General features: G+C 41.2%; 1 protein-coding gene across 1 annotated transcript; it reads right to left on the reverse strand.

Moving 5' to 3' along the window:
- Positions 1-8688: 8688 nt before the first annotated feature.
- On the reverse strand, positions 8689-9510 carry LOC311253651 (uncharacterized protein). Its single transcript, XM_084384154.1, has 2 exons — positions 9244-9510; positions 8689-9157 (listed from the first exon to the last, which is right to left on the reverse strand). The coding sequence occupies exons 1-2, from the start codon at positions 9269-9271 to the stop codon at positions 8802-8804; spliced, it is 384 nt and encodes a 127-aa protein (XP_084240280.1). The 5' UTR covers positions 9272-9510; the 3' UTR covers positions 8689-8801.
- Between the last annotated feature and the right edge of the window lie 7069 nt (positions 9511-16579).

Raw genomic sequence — 16579 nt, forward strand, 5'->3', positions numbered from 1 at the left:
TGTATACTTTGTATTCATACTGTGAACTATTATGTCGGCTGTTGTGTGCACTGTTATGCCATGTATGTGCACTGTGGACTGTTGTGTATACTTTGTATTCATACTGTGGACTATTATGTGGACTGTGTGTACCGTGGATTCATATTGTGGACTGTTATGTATATTGTGGATTTATACCGTGGACTGTTATGTGCACTGTTGTGTATACTTTGTATTCATACTGTGGACTATTATGTGGACTGTGTGGACTGTTATGTATATTGTATGTGGACTGTTATGTATATTGTATGTGGACTGTTATGTATATTGTATGTGGACTGTTATGTATACCCTGTATGTGGATTTATACCGTGGACTGTTATGTATATACCTTGTATTCATACTGTGGACTGTTATGTATATTGTGGAGTTATACCGTGGACTGTTATGTATACTTTGTATTCATACTGTGAACTATTATGTGGACTGTTGTGTGCACTTTTATGTATGTGGACTGTTGTGTATACTTTGTATTCATACTGTGGACTATTATGTGGACTGTGTGGACTGTTATGTATATTGTATGTGGACTGTTATGTATACCCTGTATGTGGATTTATACCGTGGACTGTTATGTATATACCTTGTATTCATACTGTGGACTGTTATGTATATTGTGGAGTTATACCGTGGACTGTTGTGTATACTTTGTATTCATACTGTGGACTATTATGTGGACTGTGTGTACTGTGGATTCATATTGTGGACTGTTATGTATATACCTTGTATTCATACTGTGGACTGTTGTGTGCACGGTTATGTGTACCGTGTCTGTGCACTGTGGACTCTTGTGTATACCGTGGACTCTTGTGTATACCGTGGACTGTTATGTATATTGTGGATTGATACCGTGGACTGTTATATATACTTTGTATTCATACTGTGGACTATTATGTGGACTGTATGTATTCTGTGGGCTGTTGTGTATACCGTGTATGTGCACTTCAGATTGATACGTATACCGTGGACTGTTTTGTATACCGTGGATTTTTACTGTGGTCTGTGTGTATGCTGTATACTATGTACTGTGGTCTGTGTACTCTATTCTGTGTATTCGGTGTACGTACTGTGGTCTGTGTATGCGGCATTTGTACTGGGTACTCGTTCTGTGGTCTGTGTATTTCACGCTGCAGGTCGTACTTTCGTCGCCGGCTTCCAGAGGGTCCGTGTCTTGGCCGCCGGCCTCCAGTGGGTTCCAGAGAGTTCTAGCCTTGGCCGCTGGCTTCCAGAGGTTTCTAGCCGCCCTCGCCGCCGGCTTCCATTGGGTTCCAGAGAGTCCGATCATTGGCCGCCGGCTTCCAGAGGGTTCTAGCCGCCCTTGCCGCCAGCTTCCAGTGGGTTCTAGCCGCCCTTGCCGCCAGCTTCCATTGGGTTCCAGCCCCCTTCACCGCCGGCTTCCAGAGGGTCCAAGCCTTCGCCGTCGGCCTCCAGTGGGTTCCAGCTGCCTTCACCGCCGGCTCCCAGAGAGTCTGAGCCTTGGCTGCCGACCTCTAGAGGGTTCCAGCCGCCTTTCGCTGCCGGCTTACAGAGGGTTCTAGCCACCTTCGCCTCCGGCTTCAGAGGGTCCGAGCCTTCGCCACCGGCGGTCCGTGCCTTTGCCGGGGGCTTCCAGATGGTCAAAGCCTTCGCTATTATTTCTGTTGTTTATTTCCTTTTATAGGAAAACCACACCTAATTAAGTTTGCAATCATGCTCAATCACCAATAAAGAATTTAATTGAAACTGAAATACTGGACTATGAATCTGACGGATCATCTATGGTGGGTTCGTTTCCCCACACCGGCAACAGTCTCTTCAGGATAGCCACAGTCAGCCAATCCTTCTTTTCATATCCTGTGGACTGTATACGTATACTGTGTATGTGGACTGTGTGTATACAGTTTATATATACAAAGAGTGCTGTGGGTGGGACATTTAGGGAGACTTTATAGGTATATATCATTGCTTGTATGTATTACAGTATACTATACAGTATAGTGCAGCGAGCAACATCTGTGTGTGTGTGTGTGTGTGTGTGTGTGTGTGTGTGTGTGTGTGTGTGTGTGTGTGTGTGTGTGTGTGTGTGTGTGTGTGTGTGTGTGTGTGTGTGTGTGTGTGTGTGTGTGTGTGTGTGTGTGTGTGTGAGAGATTTTTAGTGACATCAGTGACCATCTGCCAGTTTTTACAGTGTATGACAATGACTACAAGACTAATCTACCTTAATATTACTCAGTCTGTATCTGACCCAACACATGAAAAGGGACACACACTGGACCTCATATTGTCATTCGGTCTGGAGTTAAATGTCATTGAGATTGTTGACACACACATCTCCGACCACTTTGCTGTTTTATTCAATATCACACTGCCTCATCCCCCGGTTAAATTGTGCGCCACGGAGCTCCGTGTGCGCACAATTAACCCTTCAACTGCCTGCGAATTCTCTGCAGCCTTTTGCGACTCTGTACTGCAGGATCACGACTGTGGTCTCACTCTTAATGAGCTCTTGGACATGTTTAATGGTACCTGTATTGACATATTAGAGTCAGTGGCTCCCTTTAGGTGCAAACGCTCTAAGCGAGTAGGAGAGCCTTGGTTAATGACACCACTCGCACGTTAAGACGCACATGCAGACCTGCTGAGAGAAAGTGGAAAAAAGATCATCTACAAGTTTCCATAGAAATCTTAAATGAGTGTCTGATCAAATATCAAAATGCTGTCAAATTTGCTAAAAGTCAGTTTCTATCCAATCTTGTGTCAGCTAACAACCATAAGCCTCAGTTTCTCTTTAGTACTTTGAATAATATTTTGAACCCCCTGTGATCACAGTGCTATTATTCCTTCATCCAAACTGTGTGAAGATTTCTTGAATTTCTTTATTGATAAAATTTCTGTTATTAGGTCCTCTCTTTTGCCGTCTGCATCAGATCCTGCTGTCCCTCCTATATGCCCTGCTGTCTTTGAGAATTTTGAGCAAGTCTCCCTCCCATCTTTAACTGATATTGTACAGCACCTCAGGCCTTTCTATTGTCCTCTTGACAGCACCCCCCCCCCCCCCCGCCTTTTCAAGGAGGTTTTCCATATCATTGGCCCTCGTGTTATGGACCTGATGAATTTATCTTTGATGACCGGCTGTGTTCCAGCTGCTTTAAAACATGCTGTGGTCCAGCCCCTCATCAAAAAGCATAACCTTGACCAAACAGTTTTATCAAACTTTAGGGCCCATCTCCAAGCTTCCTTTTCTTTCTAAGGTCTTGGAGAAGGTGGTATATGAACAGCTTCAGTCTTTTATTGATCAAAATGGTATCTCAGAGAAGTTCCAGTCTGGGTTTAAGTCACGCCACAGCACAGAAACAGCGCTTTTAAAAATGTTTAATGACCTTCTTTTGACAGCTGACTGGTAACTCTGCTGTCCTGGTCCTTTTAGATCTGACAGCTGCCTTTGACACAGTGGATCATAAAATTCTTCTGTCACGTTTGAACACCTGTGTGGGCATTAGGGGCACTGTTTTTAAGTGGTTTCAGTCCTACCTCTCAGACCGGAGCTTCTCTGTTCAGCTTGGCCAGCATTTTTCAGCCACTTCCCCTCTAAGTTGTGGAGTGCCCCAAGGTTCTGTTTTGGAACCACTCCTTTTCTCGATATATATGTTGCCTCTGGGATCCATATTTAGAAATTACAACATCTCTTTTCATTGTTTTGCCAATGATGTACAAATCTATTTACCCCTAAAGATAAATGGGCGAGCCTCTGTTCAGACTCTACTAGACTGCCTTAAAGATATCCAAACTTGGATGGAAGTTAATTTTCTGTCTTTAAACAAAAACAAAACTGAAATCATTTTATTTGGTCAACAAAATCTGCTTGATGGATGTGACGGCGCCATTGGCTCCCTTAAGTTTTACTGTCATTCTTTTGCAAGGAACCTTGGTGTTATTTTAGAGAGTGACTTTAGGCAAGCAGATATCCTCCATAGTCAAAACAAGCTTCTTCCAACTAAGGCTGTTGGCAAAAGCAAATGTTTATCTCCCAAAAAATGTATTTGAGAGATTAATTCACACCTTTATTACATCACGTTTAGATTATTGTAATTCCTTGTTTGTTGGCCTTGACCAGAAAGCACTGCGCCGCTTGCAGGTTGTTCAAAATGCGGCTGCCCGCCTGCTGACTGGAAGGAAAAAACGCGAGCGCATTACTCCTGTCCTTGCATCTTTGCACTGGCTGCCTATTAATTTTAGGATTCAGTTTAAAATTTTATTAATTGCTTTTAAATGTATGAATGGTCTGGCACCACCTTATTTATCTGAGCTTTTACAGTTGCACACCACTGCTAGGGCACTTAGGTGCTCCTGGCAGTACCCAGGTCCAGACTCTCCACTCGTGGAGACAGAGCCTTCTCAGTCGCGGCTCCTAAGCTGTGGAACAGCCTACCTCTCCATGTTAGAGCTGCACAGTCCGTTGAACATTTTAAAACACTCCTAAAAACGTATCTTTTCTCCTTGGCGTTCACTCCCAGCAAAGCAAGCAATCTTGGCTCTCTCTTTTTCTTTCCCTCTCTCTCTCTTTTTTACTCCTTTTTTATTCTCTCTTTTTAATCTAAATTTGTTTTAAATTGACTACTATCCCTTGTGTTGTTTTAATTATTTGTTGTAGTGTTTGTGATTAACTTTGTTGTGCTTTTGCAATTGTACAGCACTTTGGTCAACTGAGGTTGTTTTAAATGTGCTTTATAAATAAATTGTGACTTGTCTTGTGACTTGACTTGACAATAAAACTGTGTACAGGAGAGTGAGAACAGAAGTATCGATAACGGCATTCAAAAATGACCTAATGGTGCAAAACTGGGATATTGTATACAATAGCAATAATATAAATAGTGCATATGATGAATTCTTAAAAATATTTAAAACACTATGATAAAAATTAATAGGAAACTAAAATATGCTGATCATCCTTGGATCACAAAGGGTTTGCAGAATGCCTGCAAAAAGAGAAATATACTGTACAGAGAAAGTATGAGACAGAGAATCAAGGAGGCAGAAAAAAAATATAATATTAGTTAACTTGTTTTTATATTTTTTATAAGAGCTCGGAAAGAATAGTATACAAACTATTAGATGATAAGAATAACATTAAAGGTATATGGAACATACTGAAGACTGTAATAAAAAATAGCTCTAAACAATCAAGTTATCCTAAGTATTTTATTATCAATAACACTGAAAAGTACGATATGAATGAAGTAGTTAACAGCTTTAATAAATGTTTTGTTAGTGTTGGACCTGACCTAGCAGAACAAATCTTGACCCAGTGCAGGTGGTGGGAGACAGCAGGATGATGGCCAAGCTATCATCGCTGCTGGTGAAGGAGTCCCACCCCCTACAGGCCACTATCACAGCACTGGTCAGCTCCTTCAGTGACAGGCTGATACACCCCAAGTGTGTGAAGGAGAGGTATCGCAGGTCCTTCCTTCCTGCTGATGTCAGAGTCTACAACCAGCACTGCTCCCAGTAGACCTCACTGTGCATTGTACAATAAAAAACTCTGCACATATCCACACACTTTCTGTTTTGCACAAATTGGACAATTTTTAATATCCATATTTATTATTTATTGTTTGTAAATAAAAATACCAACTGTTTAAACTTACACTGTCCATATTATAAATAATAAATACTATGTCATATTGTAAATACCAATTTCATATTGTAGATATTATGTATATACCAGTTAAATTCTATTTCTTATGTCTTATTATATTGTTTATTTTTTACTTTTATTACTGTTTAAGTGTGATACTGTCCTTTGGCTGCTGTGACAAAGAAATTTCCCCATTTGCGGGACAAATAAAGGAATTCTGATTCTGATTCTGAAATCCCAGATCCAGACATTTCCAGACAAAATGACAATAGCAAAGATCATACCTCTGTACAAAACTGGGAACAAACACCAATTCACAAACTACAGACCTGTGTCATTACTATAGATTCTCTTAAATTCTAGAAAAACATTTCAATAACCGACTGGACAGTTTCATAAATAACACAAATTACTCACTAAAAGTCAATATGGATTTAGATCGAACAGAGCAACATCACTGGCATTAATCGATTCAGTTGAGGAACTAACAAATTCAATAGACCAAAAAGAGTATACAGTTGAGATATTCATAGACCTAAAACCATGATATATTATTCAAGAAACTAGAACGGTATGGAACAGTCTGGAGGGGACGCTCAGGGAATGTCCAAACATAAACCAGTTTTTTTTTAAAAATAAGGAGATGATTTTTACAAGGTACAGAAATGAGGCAGGTGTTTGATAATCAATAGGGGTATATTGTTTTTAAGTATTTCAGTGGTATTATTTATTAAAAGGGGGTGGAATAAAATAAGTTTATCCTTCCTCCCATTCCTTTTCGGATATGTAAACAGAATTTATAGTTTTCAGTTTATGTTTACCTTGTACATGATAATTTTGGTTTTTACATGTTCGAAATAAACTATCTATCTACACGGTACGCTGTGGTCTGTGTGTGTATGCTGTGTACTGTATACTGTGCTCTCGTTCTGTGGTCTGTCCACTCGAACTGTGGTCTGTGTATTTCGTGCTGCGTGCTTGGTGCTGTGGTCCGTGCCTTCAAACGTAAATAAGTGTACATCATGCATGGTGTTACGGCCCCGCATGTGTGTGTATGTTATGTCTTTTTTTTTGGTCTCCCTCTCCTGCTCAGTCGCTCCCCGGCCCCGGATCAGGCTCCTCCGTTCTCCCCGGTTTCAATTCATATTCGTACAGCTGCCATTCCGTCAAATTAATATCCGAGTAATTATAATGTAAACTAACGTCAGTTCAAGAGATTATACTTAGCCTAGCCAAATGTTTAACGACCTGTATTTTGGTTGATTTTTGTATTGTTTTAACTTCAATCAAGGGACAACTGACGAAACCGCAGCTCTCATAAAATGGAGAGCCGCTAACGAAGCCCTCTTCACCAGATGGAGGAATTCGTCTAAAACCGGATGGGAGTGAGTAAGCTTTTTATGTGTTTTTATACGAGGAGCAGTGGTCCGGTGGTGTGTTTGTTTGTGCCAGACTTCACAGCCTCTTAAAATAGTTTGATGCAACCTAAATGAATAAAAGAAAAATATAGTATAAAGCTAAACTAAATGTTTATAATACTACAAATCAAATAAGTAGTGTGAATTGTAACCTGGTGAACAAAAATGACTTAAAGTGCCACAAAGTACAAGTGAAGGGCAACAGCAATAGTACAGGTGTAGTTATCAACCTAAGTGATATACTAGTTTGTACTAACAATATTAACTATATATTATCAATATAACTATTGATGAAGTATTTGTATTTACACAGACATTCACTATATAATATGATTGCACTTACATGAATGCAAGGAAGAGAATAGTGATTCTCTATTCTCTTCCTTGCATGCATGTAAGTGCAATCATCCTAACTACATCACATTCAGTAGTCTCTGTCAGCTTGTGTGTTAGTCACTGTAATATCTTTGTTAACGTGTTCTCAATGTGTAATAATATGTTTAAGTTGTCCTTTTTTGTGTGAATGTGTGTGCTTTATCCAGAGTCTTTGTGAGAGACAGTGCTGTGCCTGTCACCCCCAAACAGGCGCAAAAGAAGTGGAATAACCTGAAAGAAAAGTACAAGGTACCACCATTCTATCTACTTTTCAGTAAACAAGTTGGACATGGCAACATTCATTCAGTGAATTTTTATTTTTTTAGGAGCTTAGGGACCCACCAACGGGGAAAGGGGTGGAGGCAGGAGGGGTGACAGCTGCCATCTGGCCATGGTATGGTCAGATGGATGCCGCACTCCAGGGGCAGCACTCCATTAGTCCGCCCCTGGTAGTTGCGGCCAATCTGACCCCCGCTACAGGTGGTGTTGTCACCCTCCCGTCCTCTGCCCCTCCCAGAGAAGGGGAAAAGCCGCCAGGGCCAGTGGGCAGCTGATGGACTTTCTGAGAGAGCAGGCAGAAAAAGAGGAAGAGAGGGAGAAGAGGGCAGAGGCGAGGGAAGAAGAGAGGGAGAGGGCAGCAAGTCAGAGAGCTGACAAGTATTTGTCTCTCTTTGAGAGGCTTGTGGAGAAAATGTAAATAGTGTATATACGTAGTAGTTGTAGGTAATTTTTAAATGTAGTTCTTTGTTGTTGTTTTATTGTTATTCTGTCAATTAAATAGTGTGAGTATTGAGTTGTGAATGAAGTGGTCTCAAAGAAATTCGAAACGCAACTGGACTTGGTTATCTGTCAGTTATTTGCCAGTTCATGTTCGCATCTGACCAGGCTGAGACTGGTCCTCGGACCTTGGACCAGTCTCAGCCTGGTCAGCGAACATGAACTGATGAAGCCTCTTGGATGAGAGGTAAAACGTCTTCCTAGACAAATCGAGGCACCAAGGCTTGTAACGGTGGTCACAACAAACGCTTCTGAAACTGAAATCTGATTGGGAGGTTGACTTTACTTACAGGTGTTTTTTCAAACCATTGTTATATGTTTAACTATACACATAATATAATCATTTTTAATTGAGATAAACTATACAATCATTTTTAATTAATCAACAAAACAATATTTACAATTAACCATTGTTATATGTTTAACTAACTGTTATATGTTTAATTAATCAACAAAACAATATTTACAATTAACCATTGTTATATGTTTAATTAATCAGCAAAACAATATTTACAATTAACATTAATTAAAATTACAAATAATTATTGAACTGATTATGAATTTGGGGTTTTTCTTTAGTAATCATGCTCCCTCAGAAATGCCGGGAGCTCTTGAGGGGCAGACTCTTCGGCAGCAAGTCTGCCTCTGAGATTGACTCCCGACAGCTCCTGACCTTGGGCAGCATTCCCCCCAGCTTCCTCATCCTCCCAGTCATCCTCCTCTGCCTCCTCCTCTTCCTGGATGTCACCAGCTAACAGGCAAAGGTTGTGGAGGATGCAGCATGCTCCAACAACCTTGGGGGCGAACAGAGCCCGGATCTCCAAAGCCCGGAGGAAGATGGCTCTCCAGCGGGTTTTGAGCAACCCGAAGGTGCGCTCAATAATGTTGCGGGCCTTGGCGTGATGCCTGTTGAAACGGGCCTCAACTTGGCCTGTTGATTAAAATACAGGTAATGTAGAATACATCCAGGAATTCAAATTCAAAGTAACAACTGTAATAAATAATTTATTCTCTCACCTGCTACAGGTTGACGGTAGGGAGTCATGAGGGCCACCGGATGCTGCAGGCAAGGGTACCCCCCGTCTCACAGGAGGAAGAAGCCAGCTGGTGAGTAGAGGGACTGTTTGTACATAGGAGACCTCTGGAGGACAAGGGCATCGTGGACTGACCCCGTGTTGCCGATGTAAACATCCAAAAATGCAAAAATCCCCTGTTGCTCTTCTTCTGCTCCGCAGGTGGGACAAGCCGGATGTGGCATCCATCTATGGCTCCAACTGCACGCCGGAAAAGCCTCATGCCCAGCCAGCTGAGCAAAACCTGCTCCCACCTCCTCCATCTCCTCAGGCTTGGGGAAATGGATAGCCTTGTGGAGGATGCCCATCATGGCCTCCAAATATGTCTGCCGTGACCCTGTAGGAAGTGCCACATGCCAGCCAGTACAGAGAGACAGCCACCTCAATTTCGTGGCTCCTGCCATGTGGCTTTAGCCGGGGCAACATCTGGACCAACAGATTGATGGTCTCCCTTGACAGCCTGAAGGCTGGTTTGAGGTCAGCCTCCTCAGAGAAGAAGGCGCAGAGGATGGGCACAGTGTTGTTAACTTGTGCATACATTCGAGGAGAATGATCCTGTAGTAAAATAAAAAATATTTTTTAATTAGTAAAACTATGAAATAATATTTGAATTTATTTATTTATTTATTACTTTATGAAATAATATTTGAATGTATTTATTTATTTATTAATGACTTGCTTTTAACTATCAACTATGAATATTTGAATAGACTGATGAATTTAAACACATGCTGTAAAAATGTATTTATAGTTCTCTCATGAAACTTAATGTATGTTTTGTGTTCTATACAAATGAGCTTCACTTGATTCATTACACAAGACTTATCAGACTTGTATCAGATATCAGAAATAAAGAAATTATACAACTTAATATGCTCCTCTATTTCACCTGTAATTGTTGGGTCCCCCCATGATTTCACCAGTAGGTGGTGCTAGGTATCACATATCAAATGTCAGATGTCAAATTGTAGGAATGAGTAGTAGGAAATTTATGAATGAAAGGGGTGGGTCTATAGCGTTACTATTACTAAACAGTTTGGGGCGGACCCTGTTAATCCTGTTTTATACATTAATATTTATAATAATACTTCTAAACCGTACCATATTTATTTTGTTAACTTTAATAAGAATGGAAAACCAAGTGCTCCCGAAGAAAGAGAACTTACAAATCCAGCAAAGGCTAGGATAGCGCTACGTCTCTCCAGACTCCTCCTCCTCATCCTGGCTCTCCTCCGCTGAAGATGCCCCCTCAGCTCGGCAGCTTCCTCCTCAGCATCCCGGTAAAGAATATCGACCGCGACAGCTAGCAACACTTGCCGGTCCATATTTAACGGTGGTAATACTCTACTAACTACACAATCCACAAATCCACAATGGCGATCATCTACAAACAACAGCCTTCTAACGGGGTTTTTTTTCCCGCTGTTGGCTCGTGAGATTTAGAAGCACTTAAAAAAAAATAAAATAAAATAACATACTTATGTACAACGAATGAAGGTTGTTGCTGCTCTATGTACGTGAGTATTTATTTATTTACATGTCACATACACAGGAGAGAGAGAGAGAGAGAGAGAGAGAGAGCACTTGTTTTGGATGATAACGCCCAGCTGTTTAATCAGTGCAGGCTGCATTTGGCACCACAAGAACTCATCGTCTCAAAACTGAAAACGGAGCATTCTGTATTCTTGTGATCTCCGGAGTTCATTCTTCGGAGAACGACTAGCAAGAACATTCTCCTCAAGAACACAAGTCCGTTCTTTGCATTCTTGGTACTGAGAAACGCTCATAGTCTGTTAGAAAAGAATGTTACAACAAAACTGTTAAAAATGAAGTAACACTGGATATTGGAGTGGGGCTTTAAAAGTAACACTGCTCGTAGTATCTGCTACTAGGGATGTACATTTTAAACAATTTCTTTAATTGATACTTTGCTGATTATCAATTAATCATTAATAATGTATGAAATATGTTTAAAGTGTTTTCCATAAAACAATGTTCATAAGTGTTGTGCTCACAACACACGAGGCACCATAATGTAGTGCTTCATGCAACAGTAATAGGGAGTTTGGGGTTAAATTTGGCTATCAATAATAATTAATGATTATCAGGGATAATTATAAATTATGATTACTAATAAGTTCCAATTTACATTAGATCACCTCGGGGCACCACCCTTGAAGAAGGGAAAAAAAGCCAATTCACCAAATCAGTCTCAGAAAAGGTACTAAACTGTTTGTAACTCTGATTAATAATTAACTTAATAACTACAACCAATTACCATAACAGCTAGTAATGGTTGAAGGATTTTGGAGCTCTTGACAAAGTAGAGGTTGGCAACAATCACTCTTGTACAATATTAAATAGACAACATGTGGGTTCAAAAGTCTTTTATTTACAAAGATGAAACACACTAACTTCCATGTACTATATACAGGTTTGTGTGTGTGTGTGTGTGTGTGTGTGTGTGTGTGTGTGTCTGGCAGAACAAAGAAACAATGGTGGTCACTGATATCACATGTGGGTTTGATATGCTCCAGGCTCAATTAGCCGTCTAGGAAAGCAAACTACCAATAACCTGACCTGAGATTACAATAACACTCAAACAGTGGACACACATAAATTGAACACACATGCATTACATCAATCAGAGTTTAAAGTCCTGTGCTTAGCCGTGCTATGCTATGCTATCTAAGCCCAGTTCAATGTTACCAGTCTTTGAAGAAAAGGTGTTGGTGGTTGCAGGAGAACGTTGGGATTCCAATGAATGCTGTTCTTGCTGTGCAAGGACCGATGAAAGTCAGCAGAGGAGGAAAAGGTTCGCTCCTGTCCTTTGCGAGGGTAGCAGCTCAGTGCTAACCTGCTTGGTGTTCCTCAGATGGTGAAGTTAGCTGGCAAGCTTTGTGTCGCAGCTGCTGGTGCTAACTGATCAGGAATACTGGCAGGACCTCGTGTCGCTGCAGTGAGGAGAAGTTCTTTGGGCCTGCTGCAAATGAAGCTTGCAGCTCTCCGCAGCTGTTAAGCCCGGAAGAAGAGATCTTGAGGGCAGGCAGCCCGGTGGGGGGGAGATGGAGAGGAGCCCTTGAGGATAAGAAGTCAAAGGAGTGGAGAGGCTTGAGGAGAAGAGAGAGAACAAAGGAAGGCGCTGGAGTTTTGACTCTCTGATCAGAGGGGGGTTTGTCACCCTGACCAATAGTAGCTCAAAGCTAAATATTGCACCTAGGTGTGAAGAATGGGGAATTCTGGGACACTGAGTTCAGTTCAGAGTCCATTTTGAAATCCACAATGAATGACTTCATCTGTGGGTCCCAACATAAGGCTACATTATGAGTTAAAGGAACAGACAAGGTATACACCAAGTTACATGAAAAATAAACTAAATACAACAAAAAATTCTTAACGGTGTTTCGATCAGTGATTGATAATCAGCATCCCTATCTGCTATCCTACCGCTCAATATCCCTTGCTAGCCTACTGTATGTTGGTAAGGTAATTGTTTGTGTATCAACTTTAGTATGTAACCACCTTCTCAAATAGCTCTTACGTTGTCAGTTGTAAATTCAAAGCTGGGAGTTTTTCATTATCCAAATCAAGGGTGTATCTTGAGGGAAATTGTGATTTGTGTATTTTGAACACATCTATTAGGGCAATCATCAGACTGTTAATGAAATTTCTTGTCACGATCCTGTGATTTTAGTTTTATTGTGTGTTTATGTTTTTTAAACCATATTTATTTACTGTGAATTACCTTCACAGCCCACCAGGGGCCACAGCCTGCTGCTGCCCACACTTTGGGAATCACTGTACAATGGGATAGAGGGGTAACTACAGTGTCATACTCAGAAGCATAGGACAACTGACCAGGCTGCTGTATTTGACTCACTAGTAGTGACAACGGCACAACATACCTGGAATATATCAAACTTAGAAAGGTATCAGTAAAATATCTATTTACTTTTAGCTAGCGCTAATTTCAAAAATTATTTTGGTCACTACTATTATATTATATTATATTATTTAGACTATTATAATTTATCGAAATGGTCCCCCAAAACTATGAAAATTAAACATTCATTCACAGATATTTTCCTTTGAATCCCAGCATTAGATTTACTAAATCCTCTTACTAATGATAGCAAAGTCAGCTGGGATGCAGATGTTCGAGCTGCGGATAGCATTATGGCTCCGCACTGTCTTTACTGGGCGTCTGCATCACCTGCAATGAAGGGAGATTGATTAGTAAAATTGAACGGGATACATTGCATAATGCAGATACAAAATAGAAATGCCCCGTACCTGAATCCTGGGGAAGGATGATTGGAACCGAGATGGAGGGACGGTTGAACTGCGCCTCGGCAAGCGCCAGCTGTCTCCGGTGCAGCTCCAACCTCTCCTGCTTTATCCGGACCATCTCTTCCTGCAGGGCAGTTTGTCGTTCGAGTCGGCCCTCTATCCCCCGCAGCACCACCAGCTTCTCCACCAGCATCTCGCTGCAGGCGCAGGTCGTTATTGTGGGCTGCCCTGTTAAGCCTCCCCGCATGCAGACAGCAGGCCCTGCTGGTTGGCACGCAGGGACAGGGCACAGTTGTGGGGGGTCGTCCTCTCCTGGGGGCGGGCACACCCCTGCTCCGCTCCCGGATGGCTCCTCTTCATCCTCACTTTCTGAGAGCCCCTCGTCCCCCTGAACATCGATGCCCCCACTAATGCGTTCAGAGGCCGTCTTCTCGATGATGGAGAGGACTTTCACGCAGGCCACATGGGCTGGAGGGGGAGATCTTTTCGGCTATGGCCTGCCAAACACTGTTCTTCACTGTGATGTTCTTTTTGCCCCTTGTTCCCCCGAATAAAACATCACGGTGCTGCCAGACCTCGTCCACTAAGACGCCCATCTCCTCCGCGGTAAACGACGGTGCCCGCTTGTTTCTTTTGCTGCCAGTTTCTTCCATTCTCACATGTGTGTGGCTATATCCACGGGGGTATATATGCGCTAATGGGCTTGATTACTACTTGGATACACCTGTTGGCACACACACACACCCGCACCCACACACCCCCCCACACACACACGATACATGCGTAGCCTAATTGCACTGTGTGGGGGGACCACGGGGCGCTGTGTGTGACTTTTGTGCTGATAAAGAGGTGGGTGATCAATTTGCCTGGCATCGATTGATTCAGTTTCAGCACCACTGCGGTGGACAGCTCCCACTAAGAGCTTCTTTTGCTTGATCTTAAGGTTCTCCTAAGAAGGCAGTTCAGAACGCGTCTGGGAAACACCTGTATATTAGCGCTCCTTCTTAGCCGAACCCTTCTTAAGAGCCTTGTAGCATCCCCGGCTAAATGATGGTCGAACTCTCAAACTGATGGTTCACAATGATTTACTCCTTGGACCGTATTCAATGTAAACACACCGTAAGAGCTATGAAAGAAGAAAATAAAATACAGTTACCTTTAAATGAAATTACTTTTAACTGCTTTTATCCCATAAACAATCATGCAAGTTGACTCTCCTTTTATCTATTTTAATAAACTCATTGTAGACGCACAGGTTTTACTCCATGAATTTAAATATATATTTTAACTGCTACGATTGATGTTACAATCATGAAGGAAAATTCACATTTTAACTGAAGGACAACCTCCCATAGAGTGAAATATAAAACAATATTTAACATGAAATTAGCATTTTTAACCGTTCGTTTTTAACTCAATAAACAGTTTTTAACCTTAGCAGACCTCACATAAAACAGACAAAATACATCCTGTTGCATTAATAAAACAACCTACGAGTTAGCTTATAGCTTCATCTCATTTCCAATACAGACCGACACGGCAGCTTGGCCGTTGCTAATAGTAGCTACCGTTAACCACAACACGTTCTATACATGAAAATATCCACGGCAACCAAACTCGAGCCGGACATAAATATGGCATGAAAAGGTAACAAAACAAACCTTGTGCCCCTTATTAGCCAGGTGCTAGGGCGTTTCATGTGAGTTAGGCACACTTTAGCATTGAAGACAAACTCTTAGCCTTGCAGACACACTTTTCCTACTGCAGGTAAAGTCCGAAGCACCGGATGTGTACGAGGTCTCGGCGAGACGCTTTCAAAATAAAAGCACTGAATGTAACGTCTGCTTAATATATAAAAAATAAAAGCCTGGCTTTAAAGAATGTTAATAAGTAAACATAAAAACACATTTATAGAAATACTATGCTCATATTAAAGGTCATTTACAAGCCTTCTTAAGTCCTTAAGAATTATGGTATCTGGGAAACGCGGCCAATATCTGTGTGGCTACAACAAAATATGCAGATATGAGTTTTAAGCTCAGTGCACATCTTTAGGTGGCATTAAAGAAAAAAAGAAGCAATTTTTAGGGTCTATTGGGGTGCAGTTTACTGTGGAGTGTGCACCTCATAATCTTTTGTCCAGTAAGTAAGTGTATACTTTACATTAAAAAAAATTAAATTACTGTGGTACATTAAAAAAATGCTGAGGATGAGTCAGTGGGTGTAAAGGCTGGGTGCTTCAATTGTTTTGAAAAATGTTCGAGAACAATGGCCATTGGACTGACAGTACCCTGATGCTTTGTTGTTTGTGATCTTTGTCTCCGTGATCAAGAACAGCTGTCTATGGTTTCAGATTATATACAGCAACACTCAAAGCAATCCCAGTAGTACAAGTGCAGCTTCAGGTTAGGGTTGTTTACAAAATGTGTATCTTGATGATTCAGCTTGCCCATTTGAATCCATATTAACAAGTCATATAAAGTATGTGTTTGGCATAGGGCTGTCAGCTTTTCACTGCATGATTTACTGTGTGTTTTTCTCTTTTATGTCAAATGAATAACAAACGAAATACAAGAGTGGGAGGGTGGAAAAAGGGTATGTGTAACCATAACTGCACAAAAGTGTACAAAAACAACAATTACACTTAATGGGAGTGTAGTCATTCCCTACTTTAAGAATGACGCGACCCTATTGGTATTTGGAAATCATCTGGGGCCCGCCCTTATTTTTAATCACAACTCTGATCAGCACATGAGACTTGAAGTATGAAGTATTTCCCAAACTTTTTCTTATTTCATAAACGTAACAATTCTATGTGAACTTGAGCCTAAAGCAATGCAGTGCAAAATACTAATCCATCCACATACACATAACAATTTGTAATCTTGCACGCCTTTCAACACATGCCAACACATGCAGTTACAACCCCCTGTCACTAATATAAGATACATTACAGTGTTATGTTGAAGTCAATTCTGCATTCATAATAA

Source organism: Pagrus pagrus, assembly GCF_965226575.1.
Source record: "Pagrus pagrus genome assembly, contig: HAP1_SCAFFOLD_28, whole genome shotgun sequence".
Classification (NCBI taxonomy): Eukaryota; Metazoa; Chordata; class Actinopteri; order Spariformes; family Sparidae; genus Pagrus; species Pagrus pagrus.

What these genes read in the sequence shown, in the direction of transcription:
- LOC311253651 (XM_084384154.1), bottom strand. Translation starts at nt 9,271, where the DNA reads ATGACTCCCTACCGTCAACCTGTAGCAG. An exon ending in CTACCGTCAACCTGTAGCAG is followed by an intron (nt 9,158 to 9,243) that starts GTGAGAGAATAA and finishes TTTAATCAACAG; the next exon opens with GCCAAGTTGAGGCCCGTTTC.